General features: G+C 37.8%; 1 protein-coding gene across 15 annotated transcripts in view; it reads left to right on the top strand.

The window, feature by feature from the left end:
- The first annotated feature begins 1,201 nt into the window (after positions 1–1,201).
- Positions 1,202–22,783, top strand: part of REV3L (REV3 like, DNA directed polymerase zeta catalytic subunit) — a 178,597-nt gene continuing 157,015 nt past the window's right edge. For 4 of the 15 annotated variants that reach the window (XR_004957532.1, XR_004957531.1, XM_036247712.1 and 1 more), the window contains exon 1: positions 1,221–1,660. Coding sequence is in view for 6 of the 15 variants with exons in the window: in XM_036247712.1 (XP_036103605.1) it covers positions 1,522–1,660 (139 nt within the window). In the remaining 9 variants the exon portion in view is untranslated. Of the gene's footprint in view, positions 1,661–4,755; positions 4,867–11,167; positions 11,296–15,158; positions 15,333–17,418; positions 17,443–22,783 lie in introns of those variants that run through there. The other 11 variants (XM_036247701.1, XM_036247702.1, XM_036247703.1 and 8 more) reach the window with 7 other exon arrangements.

Here is a 22,783-nt window from a genome sequence, read left to right as displayed (position 1 = left end):
CAATATTAGTGACCAAGTCAGACAAAAAAAAACACACACACACACACAAAAACCCCTAGGGGTTCCAATATAATGGCCAACACAACAGCATGTTACTACCTTTGTTTTTTTCCCCTGGATTTCACAACTGCATACCGCCCCCGCCGCAACCTTTATGAATAAAGTTGTTTTGTCTAACGGTCCTTTCCCATCCCCTTTTGCTTTTATGCCTTCGGAGAGTAAAACCTAGCACACCCTGTTAATGAATAACACTGGGTATTTTCATCGGCCTTTTTCTTTGGCCGAAAATTTCTTAGAAAGGCTGTTAACCCTACATTCCTCTGGGGGAGGGATAGGAGGAGGGAAATTATCAGCTGCTGACAAGTCCTAACATGTAGACGCGCACGCCCGGGACGCAGTCTGTTGACCAGAGGTGCAAATCAAGGAAGGATACAGCAGGGAGACAGGGAAGGAAAAGGGCGGGAGAAAAACACGGCGGAGGGCATTCCCGCGCACGGGCTCTGCCGACTCCTGGCAAAGCTGCGCAGAGCCGAGCGTGAATAGATCTCACTGGGGCTGGGCGCAGACACTGCAGAAGGACGACGAAGGAGACAGCGCGGCAAAGTGCGCCGCACGTCCGGGGAAAAAAAACGCGCTGGGGCGGCCCTTTTATAGGCGGAAGCCCGCGCTCGCGCGCCCCCGCCCCTCCCGCGAGGCCGCGGCGGCACGAGATCTGCGCCTCCGCTCCCTCCCCCCCGCGGGCGGGTTTCCTTACCTTGTAAAAAGCCGTCTCCGCGGCTGCCCCCGCCTTCTCTGCGGGACGTGAAATGGCGGTCGGGGAGGCGAGCGCGAGCGCTGCAGCTCCGGCCAATCCCGCCTAGCCGCCCAAAACAGTCCAGAACACTGACGCCCCCCTCCCGCTAGCCTCTCCGAGCCCATCCATGACATCGACGCTCCACCGCCCCCTCCGCTGCCCCTCACCCAGGTGGCCGTGCCCACTGGCCGAGTCATCGATCCTCCGCGCCGGGCGCGGGCCCAGCTCTCCGCCAGCCTCCTCCCTCGCTGCGTACCCGGGGGCGGGGGAGAAAACACCTTCACGGCCAGGGTGTCCCGCTCGGGCGCCTGCCCGCTCCTTCCCTTTCCCGCCGCGTCCCCTCCCCCGGCTACTCGCGGCCCTCCCTCCGCCACACACACAACCTTCTTCTCCCCTCCCCCAGTGGTTGCGTCCGTGACATCATCATCATGGCAACAAGAGCTGCAGCCTGGGACCGAGGAGCCCGTGTGATTCCCGGCGGCGGCGGCAGTGGCGGCAGCACCAGCACCGACGGAAGCGCGAGGGCTTGTCTCCTGTTGCCCCTCACCGGGTGCTCTTGAGAAGGCGGCGGCAGCAGTGCCAACACCGCCCCGCCCGCCGCCGCTCAAGGTGTCTGTGTGTAAGGGGAGGGGGACAAGCAGAGGAGGAGAGGGGACGCCGCTGCGGAAGGAGCTGCCGCCACTGCTGCTGCCGCTGTCGCTAGTGAAGAGGAGGCGGTGGCGGCGAACATGTTTTCAGTGAGGATAGTGACTGCCGACTACTACATGGCCAGCCCGGTGCAGGGGCTGGATATCTGCCAATCCCCCCTCACCCAGGCCCCTGTCAAGAAGGTGCCGGTAGTGCGAGTCTTCGGAGCGACCCCGGCAGGTAAGCGGGCGCGGGACGCGGGGCGCGGGCGGAAGCCGGCGGGGCGCCCGGGCTGCCCTCCCCGCCGCGCACACGCGCGCACGCCGCCGGCGCCGGCCCTCTCGGTGGAGCTCCGCCGCGTCTCCCTCCCCTCCGCCCTCCTCGCCTTTCCTCCCGTGCGTGACAAGAGGCGCAAAAATGTGGATCCGCGCGAGCGCGGCGCCCCCGCGGCGGGGAGGCGGCAGGCGCCTAGTGTTTACACTGCTTGCGGCGGCCGGGAGCGGGATCCACATTCCCGGACCGCGGGCGGGGGAGTGAGCGCCGCGAACGCTGAGCCAGGTGGCCGCGCCATGTCCCGCGTGAACGGGCTCGCAAGGCCCCGCTCTGAGGTCGGTCGCCGGTTGGACCGCGGACTCCCCCCTGCGTCTCCCAAGTGCCCATTTCTGGTAATGGCTTTGAGAGGAGTGGGGAAGTGTCAGCTCTGTTGTCAATCGCTCTTCGTCGCCACTTCTCCCAGCGCTCTCCTCTGCCCCTTCCGGAGATGCGGTTGGCTGGAGAGCGGCGCCCGGGGCCAGAGAGTCTTTCTCATTGAAGTGACCGTGTGGTTCTGCTCGCTGTGTGTCGGTCGTGACTCCGGAGAGTTTACAGCCTCCGAGTCTGGGGGCGGGGCAGCGTCTCCAGGTGCACTGCTTGCAGGGGAACGTGCGTCCGTGGAAGTAGGAAATGCGTGTTTATGGTGCCCGACGGAAAACCTCCCCCTTCATAGCGTAAATTTCTTAGGGACCACAGCTAAACAGCAACACAAACATTTTAAATGCCCCTATGTTGGGTTGTAGAGTTGCGTTGTAAATACACGTATATTTGGAACAAAAAAACAAAAAACAAACGATTTTGCAGAACACGGTGGAGAGACAGCGGTGACGGTTGCTACTTTCTCAAAGGCTTTGGGGGATTTATGAACACGTAAAGAGGGTAGTGGCCAGGTTAAAAGGTGTTCTTAGTTGTTTTGCTTTTCTACGTGCTTTGAACTGCCTACGTGAAATAATGGAGCTGCCTCCGGAAAGGGATGCTCTTCTAGCTTCTAGCTATGTATTGTCCTATGGGATTTTAGATAGTGTTTCCCACTTGATGCTCCTTGCCCTAATCACCATTCATCTTAGTACTACAGTCAGTTCTGTGGACTGCCACCATAATAACGCGACTTTCCCGAACACAAGCACTCATCCCAAGCTGTTATCTTTTAATGGGAACTCTCTTTGTTTAAAACGTCAACGTTTTTAGTGAGATATGGTAGAGTATTTCTTTTTTAAAATAGAGAAGATTTTGATGAACCTTGTAAGATGGGGAATTTGAGTGCTGTTAACAATTTGTTAAAAGTGTAACACCTTAAACTTTGGAGGCTGGAAAATGGAGGCAATAAAGTGCTCTGAAGGATAGATTTTCTGCCCTTTTAAATATAATGGTACGGTCTTTATGTCTAATTAGAACTTCAGTGTATTTTCAGGTGCAGAGAAAGAATGATAGTGACGTTGATATAGCTATGTTCAGCCAGATTTTCAATTTATAAATGGTCATGTTCATAGGATGTACTGTGGCATTGCTGTGTATTACAGTTTGCATGATTGGAATACTTTTCTATACACAGTTTTTTTCCCTCTACACAGCCATTAAATATGTATTCCTGAGTGATTTTCAAGCTCTGTTTTATAGGAAATTTTTGTTTGTGGAAGTAAATGAATTTCACTGTGAGGTACCAATAATTTTATTATGTGAAAAAAAATCCTTTAAAAATAAAGAATATGTTGTACTTTGTGTTTTTAAGTATTTAAAAATGTGTACATGTGAACTACTTCATGAAAAATATTTGTATATTCTCTCTGGACATCTTACAATATATGACCCCCACCCCCAAAACCAAACTTTAAAAAAACATATCTTGAAATATATTATGTAAATGAATATTCAAGTAAGACTTTTTGTACATATATTAAGAATATAAAACTTGCTACAGAGAAACCCATACTTCATCTTGTTAAGGATTATCAAATTGAGTTTGCTGTAAATACAGATCAGTTTCACACATTTAAAAAAAATTGTTTTCTCAACAGGTGAAAAAATCTGAAGTCACTGGAATGCATTTAGAATTTACAGCTTTCAGAAATCAAGGCAGCATTTTTAGCATGTCTGAAACTCCCAGTAAAATTAGTCTTACTTAAACATAAAAACTGGATAATACTTACCTGCTTCTGAATTCTTTCCCCAAACTAAACTGTTCCAATCTGCCCAATAAAATAAAATTTGAAAAAATTAATATAAAAGGGAGGTCAGTTTGGCTTAGTAAAAGTCTGATACAATTTTTAATGAAGACACTGTTTGAAAATACAAACTATGTTTATAGATTTCCAAATTAGCAAAATAAATTAATGAAAAGGTATAACACCTGATAAACCTATGTTAATAAAGTATCATACTTAAGTCTTTCGTATATAGTAATTAATTGTGTAAGTCTTTCAATTCTTTGTCTTGGTTTGGAGACAAGATGTTTTAAAACTGAGTTTGCTGTACAAATGAGATCCTAAAAATGGCAGCAGGAGAAATTTTCTCCCCCAAAAGTGGTGATTTCAGATTTATATTATAAATTCAGACCTGATTGGTTTATTACATTTTTACTAGTTCAGTTTTTCTGTTATTACATAAAAAGTGTTTTTCTGCTTTAGAAAACAGTCCAGTTGACCTCTGATTGTCCTGTTTTTTGAGGGCATATCTTGAGTAATTTAAGAAATAATTTAAGTGTTTTTGTTTTAAAAGCTCCCATATTTTAAGTTTGTGAAATTTGAAAAGGTATTTAAAAAGTGGTATATTCAAATTTGAATGATAAATCCTGAATGATTTAAACCCTTGTAGACTGAGGATAATGATTCCTGAGAGAGAATCAGTTAAATTTTCTTCATCTGAATTATGGAATTACTATTATTATTACTTTTTTTTTTTTTAACTTGTGCTTTTCTTTTAGTCACTTTTAAAATGTCTTGAACATTGTTTTGACATAGCAATCTATTGAGCAATATAACATTTTGGTAACTTGTTTAATGGAGAAAAGCAAGGTTGTAAATAACCTACTTAAGTATAAGACAGTATTTTTTCAGGTTTCATTGTGAGGAGCTGGCTCAGGTGGAACTGGGAAGCTGTCCAGTATGCACATCCCAACTCTTGCTTAGTTGCTTGATGTAAGTTGCTTGATGGCTCTCTTTTTTCTCAGCACCAGGTTAAACAGAATTACCCTTTTGGAAAGCTTTCCTGCTGAGATGCAGAGTTGGAATCAATAGAAGAGTGTGAGTGAGATGTTCATAAAGCAAGTAATTAAACAAAGTAGGCCAAACAGACTATAGAGGGAGCTGCTTGTCTTTAAGATTACTATAAGGAAATCTGCCAGTCTCCTCTCTAAGTCTCTCTAGCTAGTGAAATTTTAGATGTTCTAGATGCTAACTGTAAAACATGAAACCAGATGTTTCAACATAAGAACTTAATAATTCTGAAATGCTCTATAATTTATGTAGTTGCTTAATAACCTTACCTTTTCTGTAAAATTATAGATTATTAAATAAGATTGAGATGACTGAAGTTTTGAAAACTATGGCATTTGTCAACAACTCAGATTACAGATAATTTCTGTAATAAAGTCTTATTTGTTCATAGTCTTTTTTTGCTAAACCATTTAAAAATATTTAGAGATTACATAATACCCATTTGATATAGTACTAGAGAGATAGATGAGCACTACTGAGATTTAGTGATTTACCGCAAACAAAATTAGTCACTTTATTTAGTAGATATTTAAAGTCCTGAAAAACAAATTTTATTAGCTTTCTATATTGTATTTGATTTAAAATAACAATCATTAAACCAGAGGCTTAATCAAGAGCCCTCTTAAATCTGTGGGCACAGTAGAATCTGGTAATATGTGATTATTCATTCAGTGAACACTTACTGAGAACCTACTGTGTAACATTGAGCTATTTTTCCAGGTGCCGTCGTTATGAACAACTTTTACCCTCCAGAAGCTTTCAGTGTGGTAGAGATGATAGATATGTAAACAAAAGTCAAACATAGTTTGGAGTATAGTAGAAATGTGTATAAGAGCCAGGCCTCAAAGAAGGACATGTTTAGGTGGCAAAAAGGGGAGTCAGGGAAGGCTTCATGAAGGAAGTATGGATTAAGTCATTTTAAAGGAATTTTAAAAGAATTTACAATTCTGATAGAGGAACAGATACAAGGTAATTTACAAATGAAGTGAAAATTGCTCTTGGCAGGGCAGCTTGGCAATGCATGTCAGAATCCTTCAAATGCTCTTTTTTGACCCAATAATTCCAGTTTTAGGGATTTTAATCTATGAATGTAAATCTTTTGGCAAAGTCTGATTATCTTTTGAATCCATCTACTTCTTTTCATTATTCATTACCACCCTAGTCTAAACTAGCATTTTTTTTGGATGAATTTGCAACAATAGCCTCCTAATCTTGGCCTACCCCAGTCCATTCTGTTCCCTTCTAATCTGTTTTCTACACTGTAATGATAAGGGTCTTTTCAAAATACAAACCTGATTATATCACCCTACCACTTGATAGGCTTCAGTAGCTTTCCATTGCATTTAGGATAAGGACAGAGCTACATGTCTTGTGTGGTGGCATCTACATGTCTTACAAGGTCTTGCATAGTCTGGACCCTACCTTTCTATTCAGTCATGGCTTGAGCCATGTTCCTCTTGCCTTGCTCTTTGTGTTCCAGCCTTATTGGCCTTATTTCAGTCCCTTATTCTTGCCATGCTCCCTCCCACAATGAGGCCTTTGTACCTGCTGTTCCCTCTGCCTAGAATGTTTTTCCTTTTCTTTCACCTAAACTTTGATTTATCTTTCCTCAGGGAAGCCTTCCCTATCACAGACTCTCAAAATTCCATAAACTCTCCTTCATAAAACTTGCTATAGTTGTAATTTTATATATGTTGGAGATTAATGTCTTTTTTTCCCCCAATAACCTCCCTAAATGCTGGTTATGTTCATTTTTGCTTGCCATTATATAGTTAAAGCTTACTACAGTGCTTGAAACAAGCATTTGTTGCAGGAATTAGTCAACAGATGATAGTCCTCACAGAGAACAACCCCAAATGTTCAACAATTGGGAAATGGTTACACAAACTAGGCATAGTCATATAGTAGAATTTATGTCATTAAAATCATATTTTAGAAGAATATAAAATAACATGGGAAAATGCTGTCAATATATTGTGTAAAAAATCAGTTTACAAAATAATTATTTATTAAATATACAGAGGGAAAAAAACCCCACCAAAATATAAAGATTGTTTATCTCCAGGAGGTATGTTTTGTATTTTTCAGATTTTCTACAGAGAAAATGTATTGATTTTATAATCTTACAAAAAATTGACCATGTACAAAATTAAGGAAAAACTATATTTACTTATTTTATTTTTATTTTTTATGTTTTTGATTTTTAGAGAGAAAGGAAGGGAGAGGGAGAGAGAGCAAGAAACATCGATGAGAGGGAACATCCACTGGCCGCCTTCTGCATGCCCCCCAACTGGGGATTTGGCCCACAACCTGGGCATGTGCCCTGACCGGGAATTGAACCAGGGACCTCTTGGTGCATGGGTCGATGCTTAACCACTGAGCTTCACTGGCCAGGCAAAAACTGGCTTTTTAGATATGGTTCATAAATATAGTTAAAAAAAAAAAAAAAAGATTTGAGGTTCATACTGAGCACCAAAATAAGTATCAACCAAAATGCATAATTGCATGATGATAGTGTCGAACTTGATTATATAAGTTCAACATAGGAATTGCAAAATGATTCTTATATTAAATCAAGCCAGTAATTTCTGGTTTTATTATACTCATTTATATGTAAACTGATTTTAAAATGTTTTGAAAAGTAGTGTGGTTTTGGCACGTGATAGCAGTGAAACAGCAGAGACCCGATATATAAAAGAACTTAGTATATGATAAGATTTATTTAATAAATAGTGTTGAGATAACTAGTCAGTCATCTGGAAAAATAAAAGTTGGTTTCCAGATGAGTCAAAAGATTTAAATATGAAAACAAATAAGCAAAAAATAGGATAATTATTTTTTTAATATAATCTAGGAATGGTGAAGCCCCTTCTGTTCTATGAAGTAGAACCGGAACCATATTGCTGAACTTGACAAAAATAAAATTCTGTATAGAGGAGGAAAAATCATAAAGTTAAAAGAGAAACAGACTAGTAAATCTTATTTGTACACTTTTCACTAAGGACTAATTTCCCCTGAATATACAAAGAACTCCTTGAAAATAATCCAATAGAAAAAAATGAGCAGAGAATTCATATGAAAAGATGTCTAATTTTATTTATACTGAAGATGTAAATTAAAGCTACAACATAACTTTATTACCTATTAAATTAGGAAAGGTTGGTTACATAGTATAACTTGGGGAGGATGAGAGGGAGGAGGGAAATGGGCATTCTTATACATTGCTGGCGGGAATATGAAATGTTCATTTTCTGGGGAAAGCCATTTGGAAATCATTTTCAAAATTAAAAGTGTACATATATTTTGAACTAGTCATTTTATTCAAGAATTTTATCTTCAAAAAGGTTTTATATGTGGCAAATGAACATGTAAGAATATTTTTTGTAGACTTATTTGTCACTGCAAAAGATTGGAATCAGCCTAAACATAAGTCAGTAGGTGATTGGGTAAGTAAATAATGGTATATCTATTCAGTGGAATATTAGGCAGTATTTCTTAAAAATAATGAGGCAATGCTATGTGTACTGCTATGATGCCATGTCTAAGATATTAAGAGAAAGAAAAAGCAAGATGCAAGACTCCATGTATAGTATCCTGCCATTTATGTGATTTAAAAAAGTATATATTTACATGTAAATATCAATATATATTATATATATAAATAATATATTTCTGGAAGGATACATGCAAGGTTGGTAATAAGTGAGGGGAACTGGTGGCCTAGAGGACAAAAGTGGTAGACTAAATTTTTTTTAATATTCTGTTTGGTAATTTTTTAATCATTTTTACCATGTGCATGTAATGCCTAATCAAAGTTAATTTTTTAAGTTATGTTGTGCTCACAGAAATTGGTAAGGAAAAACAAAAATAAAATCACTTGACAACTATTTACATGTAGTTGTCAAATGATTATTGCAGATGTTTGATTTTAGGTTTTGCTAGAGGTCTTCTAATTCAGAGCTTCCAGTTGATGTTATGTGGCTTACTGGAGGGTGTCTCTAGAGGAGTGGGATCTGAAGGAAGACTGTGGGGTTCTTGTAAGCAGATAGCATGATAAGCAACTAGCAGTTTCTGCTCCTTCTAATATTTTAAGTGCATTAAAGGAAGTGCTTTACTTTTTGGAATCTACTTCGGCCAGCCACAGAGTGTGTAGCTACTTCTTGTGGAGAAAGGACCCTGGAGCTGTTATCAGAGTTTGTATTCTGGGTGCCTGAGGAGCATATCACTCAGTGCAAGGTGCAGCCCACTGAGATAAGAGGAGAGGAGGGTAGCAGGGATGTTGTCCAAGGGGGGCCTGAATCTCTGTATTTGCCTGTATTGGATCCTCCTAGTGATGTGTGTCTGATAGGCCTTTTAACTTGCTACACAGTGACTCTGTCTAATTAGTGCATGTATGTACTGCAAAATGAAGCATCGTTGTTATATTGATATATTGTTCCTGATGTTGGATTTGAGATTAATTCATATTATTACAAACTTCATTTAAACTTTTTCTTCTATAATTATATTAAAAAATGTAATAAAAATTTTTTTTCACCATAACTATGTCTATGCCTCCACATGCCCTCCTGTTGGCCAGTGTGTTGAACAAATATTATTTACAAAGTGCAAAAAGGTTGGGAAACGCTGTTCTGGTCAAATCTTTTTATTTCTTACAAAGAAAACTGAAATCTAGATAGGTAAGCTCAGGGATTTGTTCAGTGTCCTATATAGTTAGTTGGTGTGGGGCTGGGTCTGAAAACTGAGAATCTTAATTCAGTTTTCACTGCCTCACACTGACCCCCTAAACCTGAGGGATAATTGGAGGAAGGCATTGACAGTTGACAGACAAACATACAGAACTTTAGGGGAACTATTAAAAGAACTACATGTACACAGCTTTGAAATCTTTAAGAGCCTACTATGTCCAATAGTGCTTTAAAATCTTCAAACAGAATAGGTTATAGTAGGATTTTTTAATGATAATTGTAGCTATTGTCTTTAAAAAAAATAATAAAGGTTATAGCAAGAAGAATTTAGGAAAGATACATAAAAAACTAATGCTAGAATGGTATGTATAAATTTTTCCCCAAAAAAAGGACATTCCTTTCGGGAGACCTTTCAAGTTCCTCTGCTAATATTAAATTTTCTCTCATTTTTCCTTTGATCGAATTAAAATTTGTTTAATTAAAATATGAATGGAAGATGATTTGGATTTAAGTAGGTTGGTTGGTTGAGATTAAATCGTCTTCAGAGAATGTTGCCATTAGCTCTAGGTATTTTAAAGAAATACTTAGAAATATATTAAAATATGGTATATTGTCACTTTGGTACCTGGCTGTCATTTTAACACCACAGTGGTACTAATAAAAGAAATAATGGGAGTTAAGGAACAGTAAACTTTGGGTAAAATTGTGTTCATTTATAGTTTCCAGATAAGGCAGGAGAGTAGGTGTCTTAAGCAATTTTTAAAACTCCACCATCCAAACATAAAATGTTTGAGACAAATATTTTAAGTAAAGTAAAATCCTCTTATGCCAGTCTATTTAACCTTTTGGTGCATGGGTGGTAGTTTGGTTTTTTGGGGTGGGGGTGGGGGGGATCATTCCTTTTAGTTTTCCAGATCTGTGTTTCTTCTGGTTCTCTGTAGATTTTTAAATATTTAATTTTTTTAATGAAAAATATTTTGTTGCTTAATTAATACTAGCAAATTGGACTGTTTTCTGCAGCAGAAATTGAATATATGCCTAGCAAAGTAAATTCTGAGGGGAAGAAAGTTGTAATTGTCTTTGGAAAATTTTAGGGCTTTATTTTTGTCCAATTCTGTTTTCTTTTTAGGTGATAGTTGTGGGAAATACTAAGGATTTGAGGTCAATTTCCTTGGGGGCAGTTTTTAAATTTTCTTTGGGTTGAGAGAGCATTTACTATATAAACAATTCAAAAAACAAAAAAAAAGCGTGTTACCTCAAAAATGCTTGTGTAATATATAACAAGTTTTTTATTTTTCTTCCATTTATTACATTTACCAAGGAAGTATAACAAGAATTCAAAGAAATATCTTATTTTGCATATGTATTTACACTTCAAAGTAATTTATATATTAAATTAGGTTTTGTTTAAGATGATGAAATGAAAAACTTTGTAAAAATACATGTTGATATGTGAAAAAATGTGAAGTTAAAACATGTTGGCATACTCCTAGTTTCTCAGAACAAGAAAATGACTAATCTAAATTTCATTTCAGAATAAAAACCAAGACAAGCCACATAAAAGCAACCTAAAAATTAAACTGTCATCATATTATTTGTTTTAAAACTATGGAGTAATATATCTGAGGAAGATTTCTCTCAAAATTGTTTTTCTCAATTTCAAGTAAGTAATTTATTTTGGTTAATATATTGGGGACGAGGGGGGTGGGGGTGAGCCTTGGCATTGAAATTTATAAACCCTACTCATCCTTAAAGTGACAACTCAAATGTCAGCCTTTTTAAAGCCTTCTGTGACTCCTTTGCCCATTCCTAAAAGATTTTCTCTTTGGTTTCCCATCGTCCTAGCCTTCTTTCACATTGCTAATAAAGGACTTACTACACTGGGTGTTGTGTTTGTCTGTAGGAATAAGTTCCATGGCACCTACCTTGTGATATACCCCTCAGTACTCTCCACACTGCTATCTACTGCTGAGAGATACAGGGAAAGTTATTTTACTTCTGTGAATTTTAATTTCCTCCTCTGTAAAATGAGTTAATAATTTCTACCTCTTTGGATTATTATGATTAAATATAATTACCAGCAACTGTCTGATATATATAGTAATATAAGTGTTACTTTACCCTTCGAATGCCAGAATGGCCACGTTATTTCTGTATATAGTAACCATTCTTTAAAATATTTGACTTGAACATACAATACAATATACAGATGATATAGAATTGTACACTTGAAACCTATAAAATTTTATTAACCAGTGCCATCCTAATACATTCAATAAATTAAAAAAATAATAAAAATATAGCCCTTGTCGGTGTTGCTCAGTGGCTAGAGCATCTGCCCATGCACCTAAGGGTGGCAGGTTTGATTCCCTTGTACCTGGGTTGCAGGTTCAGTCCCTGGCCCAGTCAGGGTCCAGCAGGAGACAACCAGTTGATGCTCACATTGATGTTTCTCTCTTTTTCTCTCCCTCCCTTCTTTCTACTCTATAAAAGCAATGGATTAACAACAACAACAACAAATATATTTACCTCACTTAAAGTTTGATTTGAATTAAAATGAAAAATGGAATTTTTGTAGCATTCATTCTTTACAGTAGGACAAACTAAATACCTGCACGTTGTGGCATAAGGCTTTTTACAGTTGGTCACTGACTCACATGTCTGCAGGATATATAATTACCTGTTTAAAACACTTCATTAAAAATTGACGGTTTTTACTGTCAATTTTTTATGCCACCCAGGCTTGATTTTTTTTTTTTTTAAACTGTTGATTACACACATGCATGCACGTATGTATGTATGCACGCCCGGGCCTGATCTTGCCTTGAAAAGGGGCAGTGTTAAGCCATTGATCAAGGAGTAAATACAGTTTTCCAGTGCTGCAGATTAGGTTAATGTAAGCTCTTTTGAAAGAGCCTTATTTTCCAAAGCCATCAGTGATTCCCTATTTTTACATGATGATAGAACTTGTTAGGATTTATTGCTCTTCTTGTTTTTGCCTTTTGTGAAATGCTAACACATTGATGCCTGTGGTTTTTAAACCTACTTAGGATTGTGGAATGTGAACTAAATGAATTCATTATTGCCTGGAGTTTTAATTCGCTTCACCATATTTTTTCTTAATATATTTCCAGGTTTTATTTTGTTTGTTTTTTTGGTAACATTGTTTTTTCATTTTTTTCATGAAGTTGCTAGAAAGATTTTCAAATTAATTTTGATGATCAATGTTTGGTTGATGATGCTTGGTGATTTAAAATTAGAAGCCAGTGTAGTCAAAAGACCTTAATTTTCTATCATTTTACTAACAGAGGTGATAAACCATTTATTGGGCCCTTCCTGTGTACCTTGTTTTAAGTGATTTAATCTTCACAACAACTCTATAAAATAGGTAGTTATCCCCATTTTACAATTGAGGAAATGAGGCATGGATATGTCAATTAACTTTTGCCTGAAGTTATTCAGCATATGTTTATTTCATAGTATGTGAGGATTAAAATGAGGAAACATATTAAATGGTCGTTACCTGCCTAAACAGAAGTGGAGAAGCAAAATATGAAATGTATGTCTCCTAATACTTCCTGAATTTGATAATAGCTATTATTGAGACATGACAGTGACCATAAATATATTCTTACTAGTTTTTTATGTGATAATATACCCTGGTACTCTATACTGACCCTCCCCCCCTTTTTTTTTCTGAGCAATGTTAATGTCTCCTCTCAAATTCATGTTCCCATTGGACTGAATTGTTTTGTTTTATGTATGTCTTTATAAGGTGATAGTTGGACTTTAATATCAGTGTGATACAAAATATTTTTATAAGTTTAGTTTAATTAGACAAGTAATAAATATATGAATAGATTCTCATTGTGAAATTGAAAAAACTGAAGCAGGTAAAGCCATTTTTTTTTGACCACCAATCCTTTTCCCCTCCCCATTTGTGTCAATTTTTGGGTAACAAACCTCCCCAAAACTAAGTGGTGTAAGACAGTAGCCATTTTTTAGCCCATGATTCTGGGCTGTGCTCAGTTAAGCTCTGTTTCTGCTTCTGGCTGGGCTGGCTTATGTGGCTGCAATTAACTGATAGGTCAGTTGGAAGCTAATTGGTCTAGGAAGGCTTGACTCATAGGTCTGGATATTGATGCTGGCTGTTGCCTTGGGTGTTGGAGGGCCATGTGCCTCTAGCAGGCATCGTTCATCTGGAGGCAGTACTATAGGGTTTACAGGAGCAGCAAGTGAAGGCAAGCCCCATATGTTTTTTGTTGTACCATGGGCCAAAGCAAATCACATGGCCAAGACCAGAGTCAGTGTGGGAGAGGTTCCCTAAGACTGTGTGACTCATTAGAGGGCTATTACTGCAACAATCTATTATGTTACTATTGCTGGCTGACTCATTTTTCAGGGAATATTTGCCAGTGTGACATGTCCTGTAAGCAATTTATTCAGCAATTCAGGTAAATTTTGTTAATTTGTTGTTCATGTTTTATTTCATGCTCATCATCCCTTAGCATCATTCCTAGTCCCATTCACTCGACAAATACCTATTCAGCACCCAGTAAGTACACAAAAAGGTATCAGGAGGTGAGCAGCAGGTGAAATAGGACTGCTGTTTTATTTATCTAAGTTTCTTAAACTTGCCTACCTATATGCTTTATTATATAAATAATTTCATAAAGCAGACAACTATAACAGGGTTTTTTTGTTTTTTTGTTTTTGTTTTTTTAATGACCAACAGCCCATATTAGGCTCAATATCTCTTGTGTACTGCATTTTTAAAATGTCTTACAGGGATTTTATCAAGTAAGAAAAAGTATAATACAAGGTTGTTTCAATCTGTACTCCCACCAGCAATATGAGACTTTTTTCATGTCTTCACCAAGATTATATTCTCAAATGTTTTGATCTTTGCCAGTTTAATAGATAAAAATATGGATATCAGCGTAGTTTTAATGTGCATTTCTTTTATTATAAGTGAGAGTATCTTTCCATATGCTAGAAAGCCATTTGTATTTCCTTTTCAGTGTACTACTTGTTTATCTTTCACCCATTTTCCTGTTGCCATTTGGCCTTTTGCTTATTAATTCCCTGGAGCTCTTCATAGATTAGAAAAATTGGTGTCTCTGAATTGAGCTGCAAATATTTTTCCTATTTTCTTTATTCTTATTCCTACTCTTACCTTTTATTTAAACTTAAAAAAAATTTATAAAGCGCTTTTATATTTTAAATGAGGCTTTTAGATCCCATTTAGTTGAAGTTAGATTTAAATATTAGGCATGGAAATTGAAGAAAAAGATTCTGACTTTTTCACGTCTTATTTAGAGAACTGACCATTTATTTATTTTTATTATTTGTGTGTATGTGTGTGTCAGGAGTGGGAGAACTAACCTTTTAAACTCTGACTTAAAATGAACAGTTTCAAAAGGATCCTACCTTTGATTTGCTTTTTTCTCTTCTAGGTTTGGTTCTGTCATGAGACCACTCCCTTTTTTTTTTTTAAGATGTTTTTTTATTTGATGTTGGAAGGGAAGGGAAGGGAGCGGGGACAGGTAGGGGAGGGGAAAATCGATTTGGCTACCTCCCGCAACCGGGAATGGGGCACGTGCCCTGATCAAGAATGAACCGGCTAACTTTGGTGTACTGGATGATGCCCAACCAACTGAGCCACACTGGCGAGGACCACTCCTCTTGACAGTCCAAGAAGTAGGATCATCCTTTGGAGAGCTTTTTTATATGATTAGACTGTGTAGCATAGGTGGAAAATACTCGTCACATAGAATAAATTGTTAATAATGCTTTGAGTTTTACAACACATATAGTGATAATGGCTCAAACAATGCTCTAATTTATATATAATGCCTTACTATTCAGTCAGCCTTTACCAGGTAGCTACATTAGGGTGGATAGATTAGGTTAGCCTTTACCCAGTAGGCCCCATAGAAGAAAGAAAAAGAGACCGTGAGGTTTTTGAGACAGCAGTAATGTTAACTACTACCTAAATAATAGCCTACATTTTAAATAAGATTGTAGGGACTAGGAAGAGAGGGTAGCAGAGGCATCTGTGACCTGTGCAGCATCTGACATTATAAAATACTTTCGAGTTCTTTCTTTGACTTCTATATAAAAGGAGATCAGAAAACTGGGAGGCTGGACAGCTTAGCATGTTTACAATGTGTACATTAAATACTGTAGTTTTTCCTCCTGAAAAGCTGATATTAAACTGATGGGGCACACTGGCCGGTTTTGCTCAGTGGTTAGAGCGTGGGCCCACGGACCAGAGAGTTTCAGGTTCGGTTCCCGCTAAGGGCACGTACCTTGGTTGCAGTTTGTCACCGGTTGGGGTCGTGTGGGTGGCAACCAATGTGTCTCTCTCACATTGATGTTTCTTCCTTTCTCTCTTCCTCCCTCTCTCCCTCCTGTTCTATCTGAAGAATAAAAAATAAATAAACTGATGGGGCATCTTATTATAGATGACTTCTGAAAGAAAATATGAGATTATAATCTGTTTTCATTTTCTATATACCATTTTTAAAATTTTTAATATGCCATGGAATGAGATTCTTTCTGCGTCTATTTTTTTCTTTATTTTTGCCTTCCATATCTAATTGTTTTAACTTTGTGTATTTTTTTTTTTTTTTAATCCTCACCTGAAGACATTTTTCCATTTTTGGTTCAGATAGAGTGGGGGGGTTGGGGGGGGGGGAGAGAGAGAGAGAGAGAGAGAGAGAGAGAGAAAAACATCGATGTGAAAGGGACACAACGAGTGACTGCCACCCACACAACCCAACCAGGGCCAGAGACAAACTGCAACCGCGGTACATGCCCTTAGTGGGAACCGAACCCGGGTCTCTCTGGACCGCAGGCCTACGCTCTAACCGCTGAGCCAAACCAGCCAGGGCTAACTTTGTGTATTTTTGATGTGCCATTTGGCACATAAAACCTCATAACTGATAGGTCTTTAAGCAGTGCTTTTCAAACTGTTTGTGGTAAAGAATCTACTTTTTTTTTTTTTAAATACTGGTACTTTAAAATACGTGAAAAGTAATTACTAGAAAAATGAAATGAGAAAGAAAAACCAACAAGCAAAATACAGACTCTTTTTTATTATATTAAACAGGTATAGGATTCCCCTGTGAGATTGCTGTGAGTTTCTAAATACTTACAAGTTTTATACTTATCCTGTTACAGTCCTGTAACAAACAGCTAGTTGATAGACTACATTTGAGTAGCACTGTAGATATCTTTTATCATAGTAGGGATCCTCTAATTCTTTTCTTCTTGAATCTTCTTATTCCATGTCAAAATTATTTCTATTTCCATGGTATATTATTACCTGTCACTGTTTTTAATCCTTTTAATTTTACTTTACTCTTTCCTTTGTTTTGGGGGTGTTTGCAGCATAGACTGTGTGTATGTGTTGTTTTTTTTAAAGCATAGATACAGAAATATATATATATATGTATACACACACACACACAGAAATCTAGTTGTAATTATAAAATTCAAGAATAAAGTATTATTTCTTTTTATATGTAATGCAGAGTAGCTGTTTATCACTCAGCTTCCCAAGTTAATCTTTAAGACTAACTTGTAAATGTTGAATGTTTTAAACTGTATACGTAGTTTTCAAAAACTTTTTAGCTTATGTATTAAATTTCAATAGAACAATTTGGGCTCAACTCTACATATTAATTTGGTACAGAGTATAATTTGGTACAGAGCATCTATTTACACAACAGTATCTTGAGTTCTAATTTTGATTTAATTCAGTTGCCTCATATATTTTCAGGTACTTTTTTCAGGAGATGCACACGTAAGTTACTTTTCTGAACTCTTGAGTATCTGAAAATGACCTTTTGTTGCATGCATGTGTTAATGACAACATGGCTCAATGTGGAATATTCTCGTATTTCAGGCTTTTTCCTTTAAAATTCTCTAAACTATTCTGGTATTTTTTCATTCTGACTGAGAATAGAAAATCCTTTTGATACAGAGATGCTGGTGCTTTTTATTTTGGCTATTATTCTTCTGTTATATCTTTGATTATTGCTTCTATTCCATTTATTGTGCCTTTTTTAAAAAAAATCTGTGTTTGTGGATTGGATCACATTTCTTTCTTTTTTTTGAGATCTGATGTCTGATCTTATTTATTTGTTATTCTCAGAAAATCTCATTTGACTGAACTCAGACTTAGACGTAGAAGCTCTCAGAGAGGACAGCCTACACCTCTTGGCATTCTGTTTCTGATGTTCTTCTTTGGCCTCCATTGTCCTAGTTTTAATCTACCAAAAGTTTAGCATATTCTGTGACCTCTTTCTTATTTTTCTTAGTACGTTGTTTCAATACATCAACATTTGTATTCCAGGACCCTTGGAGTAACAAGATGCTGAATCTCAGGCATTTTGGTCCAAGGTTTATTACCTTCTTTGTTTAGGGGCTTCCTCACAACATATTGGCAGACATCTTCTTTAGAGAGATTGAAAAGTTTGCGGATTCTGCTAACTCTTTTGGGCCCCAGGTGATGAGTCATAGTAGTAACATCAGCGAGGCCAGGAATATCTTTCTCCCGCTTTTATTTTTACAGTGACCAACTTGAGAACACTGAAATTGGCATCCACATTGCAGCCCTCAAAGATTTGCGCTTTCTCTGTCCAGTCCTCTTTGGTCTATAATGCTCCTTACTCAGTAGCAAGTAGGCACAGCCATGGGTCAAGATACGCTGCTTCGTGGGGAAACCTTGTTTGACATTCCCACCACTGATTCAAACCACATAACCCTTTTATTCTTCACCCAGAGCATCAGCAGCAACTTCTGTGGCCATATGCTTCTCATAAAAGGTACAGGGTTTGTGTTCATCATCTACTTCAATGAGTTTCTGGCAGCCAGTGGCTGGAAAAGATGTTCAGCTTCATCCTGAAGCAGCTGACCCTCAGAGGTGCCACAAAAAAGAGCCACATTTTTTTTTTTCTCTTAATATGTTTTTATTGATTTTTAGAGAGAGAGAGAAAAAAACATTGATGTGAGAGAGAAACATCCATTGGCTGCCTCCTGCATGCCCCCTACTGGGGATGGAGCCCACGACCCAGATGTGTACCCTGACCGGGAAATGAACCAGGACCTCTCATCTCAGTACATGGGATGACACTCAATCCACTAAGCCACACCACATTTCTTTCTTTTTTTTTTTGGTATGTGCCCCTAGTAGGAACCGAACCTGGGACTCTCTGGTCTGCAGACCAACACTCCAACCGCTGTGCCAAACTGGCCAGGGCCCATATTTCTTTTTTATACCTCTCTTCCCTCTGGTGTTTAACTTTATTCTTTTGTATTCTTGGTGAGCATTTTTGTTTTCATATTCTATATTATTGGTAAGTTTTTCTGCAGTAATCTCTTTTTTCTCATCTTGAGTGTGGATTTTGGTTTTGTTGTGTATACTTTTTTTCCTTGTATCTTTGAGTTCCATTTATATCTTAGTCTACACATGTCTGTTGTATTTTTATTCTTTCCTAGTCTTTTTAACTGATCATCTTCCTTATGAACCATGTTTCACAGAAACTTTTAATTATATCTTACTGAAAACATACAGCAGATACTTTCTGCATTTCTTCTATTTCCCAATGTAAATTATTACAGATTATTTTCTTTGGCATTTTCAGAAGATAAAACATCTGTGCTGCTGAATGTTTATGTAGGGCCCATGCTTAACCATCTATATACAAGAGGCTGTTTGTTCATTTCTTGTGTCTTGCCAGTAGGCAAAATATAGAAAGTCCATTTAATCATCTTCATTATCTACTCATAAACTAATAGAATTGTCCTCCAAGATATACAAAGGTAATAATTGTGCACAACCCACTTAGATGAAAACGTTCATCCATTGTGCTTCATTCTAGATTGAAGTTTAAGAGTTTTCCCCTGTTCTCACTGCACAGTCTTTGTTTTGTAGAAGTAAACTTATTTCTGGATAACCTGAGACAATGTGATGTATTTGTGTTTGTTTTTACCAGAGCATTACATGAAAGTCTCTAGGTTATTAAGGCCATTAGGACTTTTGGTGAGTTCATCAGTTGTGGAAACTAATTTAATATCCAGGATGGAGAGAGCTATGCCCCATCAGTTAAGTTGAAACTGGAAGTTGTGTTTTTAGAATAGAAAGGTATGAAGAAAGAGAGGTATTGGGTGAGAGAATACAACCTTAGATATCTAAGAAAGTTTTTAGTAGGCATATGGTTTATTTTGGCACAGACTGTTTTTCCAAGGTAGTGCTGTATATCTTAAATATTTTCGTGAAAAATTGGGAGATCGGTTATTGTGTATTTCATTGATATAAGAAGTATATTTTCCTCCCATTTTTATATCTCAGTAATTGGGATGTATCTTACAATATAGCACCACTTTTTTCTTAGCACAAAAATAAATGGTGTCTTATAATCACTCGCATCTTAGATTCAATGAACTGTATTAATAGATGGTTAGCTTAGTATCATTTTAAATTGAATCTCCTGTTTGTTGTGAGTATAGTTAATCATAGCTTTTCTTTTTTCTGGTCAGTTTTGGCCTTCCTAACTTTATTCACCTGGAAACCTGATCAAGATAGAATGTCAGTTGTATAATCTAGCACCATTGCTTTTGGTAAAAATGACTCATGATTAACAATTACATATGAACTGGGAGGACTGAATGAACTGGTGTGATATTACAGCTTTGAGCTCCCCTGAGTGTGATAACCCTTATAATCGAGCAAACCCTGTTGTAAGGCTAGGGGACTGGATATATTGATTGCTATTTGGTACTTCTTTTTTTTAATCCTCACCCCAGGACACTTTTACATTTATCTTCAGGCAGGGTGGGAGGGAGAGAGGGGGAGAGAAAGAAAGAGAAACATCGATGAGAGAGAGACGCATCAACTGGTTGCCACCCGCACCACCCCGTTGGGGCCGGAGACGAATCGCAACCAAGGTACGTGCCCTTGGCCAGAATCGAATCCAGGACTCCCTGGTCCACAGGTCGATACTCTAATTGCTGAGGCAAACCACCCAGGGTACTATTTGGTACTTCTAAGGTAGGGTAGCTTCTACACCAATTCTTGTGATCACATTCTCTTACTCTTGACCTGTCACCTGGGGGTGCTTAAGAGAATATCCCCTGAATTGCTGTGAGGACTCCTGAAAAGTAACTACTTGATACTGCCTTGCTGGCATGTTTCATGTTTTATATCCTGCTAAGTATAACCAATATCTAGTGTGGCCTATTTGGGTTTGTGAGTCTCAATGTCTAGTTGGGTCTAATGATGCATTGTACCTGAATTTCATATATTTTTTTATTTTTAAAAAATATTTTTAATTGAATCTGTATTACTTATAAGAATTTTAAACAATAAATATGAAAATATCTAGAATATATATAGATTAAGGAATAATATAAAGAACACCCATCTACTACCCAGGATAAGAAATAGAACATTACAGATATCTTTGAAGTCCCTAATTGCCTCTTCCTCTTCTATCTAATTTTGGATCCTAATATTGGTTAATCATTTACTTGCTTTTCTTTTTCATTTTACCTCATAAGAATATTTCTCTAAACAATATAATGCTTAGTTTTATATTTTTGGAGTTATTTTTGTGTGTGTGTTCTGTGATTTCTACCCCCCCCCCCCAACATTATGTTTCTGGAAGCCATCTATATTGAATAAAAAACTATAATTCATTCATTTTCACTGCTATATAGTATTGCATTACATGACTGTACCACAATTTTATTTGTGCATTCTGCTATTGTGGACATTTGTGGTGTTTCTTGTTTTTATCCTCAATTATAAACAATGCTGTTATGAAAACTCTTGTACTTGTCTGCTACTGCATGTGTATACAAACTTATGGTTGCATGTGTATACGAACTTATGGTTATACTATGGGTGGAATTGCTGATTAGGTTGTGTATCTCTCTACTTTATTAGGTAATGCCAACTTATTTTTCAAAGTGGTTCTGCAAAGCTATACTCCCACCAGCGGTGTATGAGGGTTTCTGATATTTCATATCAGCGTTTAGAATTGTCAGACTTCTTAAATCTTAAATTCTTGTGAGTTTGTACAATTTTTCTCACTAGTAAGGTTGAATTTTTCCATATGCTTCTCATTTGCTTGTTCTGTCAAATATTAAGAGGAGTATTGAAATCTCCAACTTGTGGATTTGTCTGTGTTTCTCACTTTTGTCATTTTTTGCTTCATGTATTTTGAAGTTTTGTTAGGTCCATACTTATTTTAGGATTATTATGTCTACTTGATGAAATGGCTTCTTTATCCCTGGTATTACTAGTTTTTCTGAAGTCTTCCTTGTGTTATTAATATAGCCACTCCAGCTTTCTTTTTTTTAATACGTTTTTACTGATTTTTTTTTTTTTTTTTTTTTTTAGGGAGAGAGAGAGCGAGAAACATCAATGTGAGAAACATCCATTGGCTGCCTCCTGCGTGCCCCCTACTGGGGATGGAGCCCGCAACCCAGGCATGTGCCCTGACCAAGAATCCGGCTGAGACCTCTCTGTCCATGGGCTGACACTCAATCCACTGAGCCACACCTGCTGGGTAACTCCAGCTTTCTTGTGATTAATGTTTACATGATATATCATGTCAAGAATTGTGAAGGGTCTGAGATTTTACATTCTTATGAGCTAACAAGTTAACTTGCCAAAAATTTAATAGATTCTGGCAGTAGACATGAGATTCCTGGATCTCCATTTTATTGCCTATTAATAAGGAGGAACTGGAGAGATGGTTGCAGACCAAGTACTGAGAAGTGGGTTCAAAGACAGCTACCGCAACAGAGACCCATGGAGAATTGTCTCCCAACATATCTTTTCATACTTTTATGTTCGACTCATTTATGTTTTTACATGTAAAATGGGTTTGTTGTAGACAGAATAATATAGTTGGGCTTATTTGTTTATCTAGTCTGACAATCTGTGTCTTTTAATTGGTGTATTTAAATTGTTTACATTAATGCACTTAGTAATATCATTGGACTAAATAAAATCTATCACTGTATTAGCTGTTTTCTATTCTGTTCTTTGCTCTTTTGTTCTCTTTTGGATTACTTGGGCTTTTTTTATTCCATTTATCTCCACTATTTGCTTATTTATACCTCTTTCTGAAATT

The sequence above is a fragment of the Molossus molossus genome, unplaced genomic scaffold, assembly GCF_014108415.1.
Source record: "Molossus molossus isolate mMolMol1 unplaced genomic scaffold, mMolMol1.p scaffold_m16_p_8, whole genome shotgun sequence".
Lineage (NCBI taxonomy): Eukaryota > Metazoa > Chordata > Mammalia > Chiroptera > Molossidae > Molossus > Molossus molossus.
Note: the sequence above shows the minus strand (reverse complement) of the source record. Positions and strands in the feature narration are given on the sequence as shown.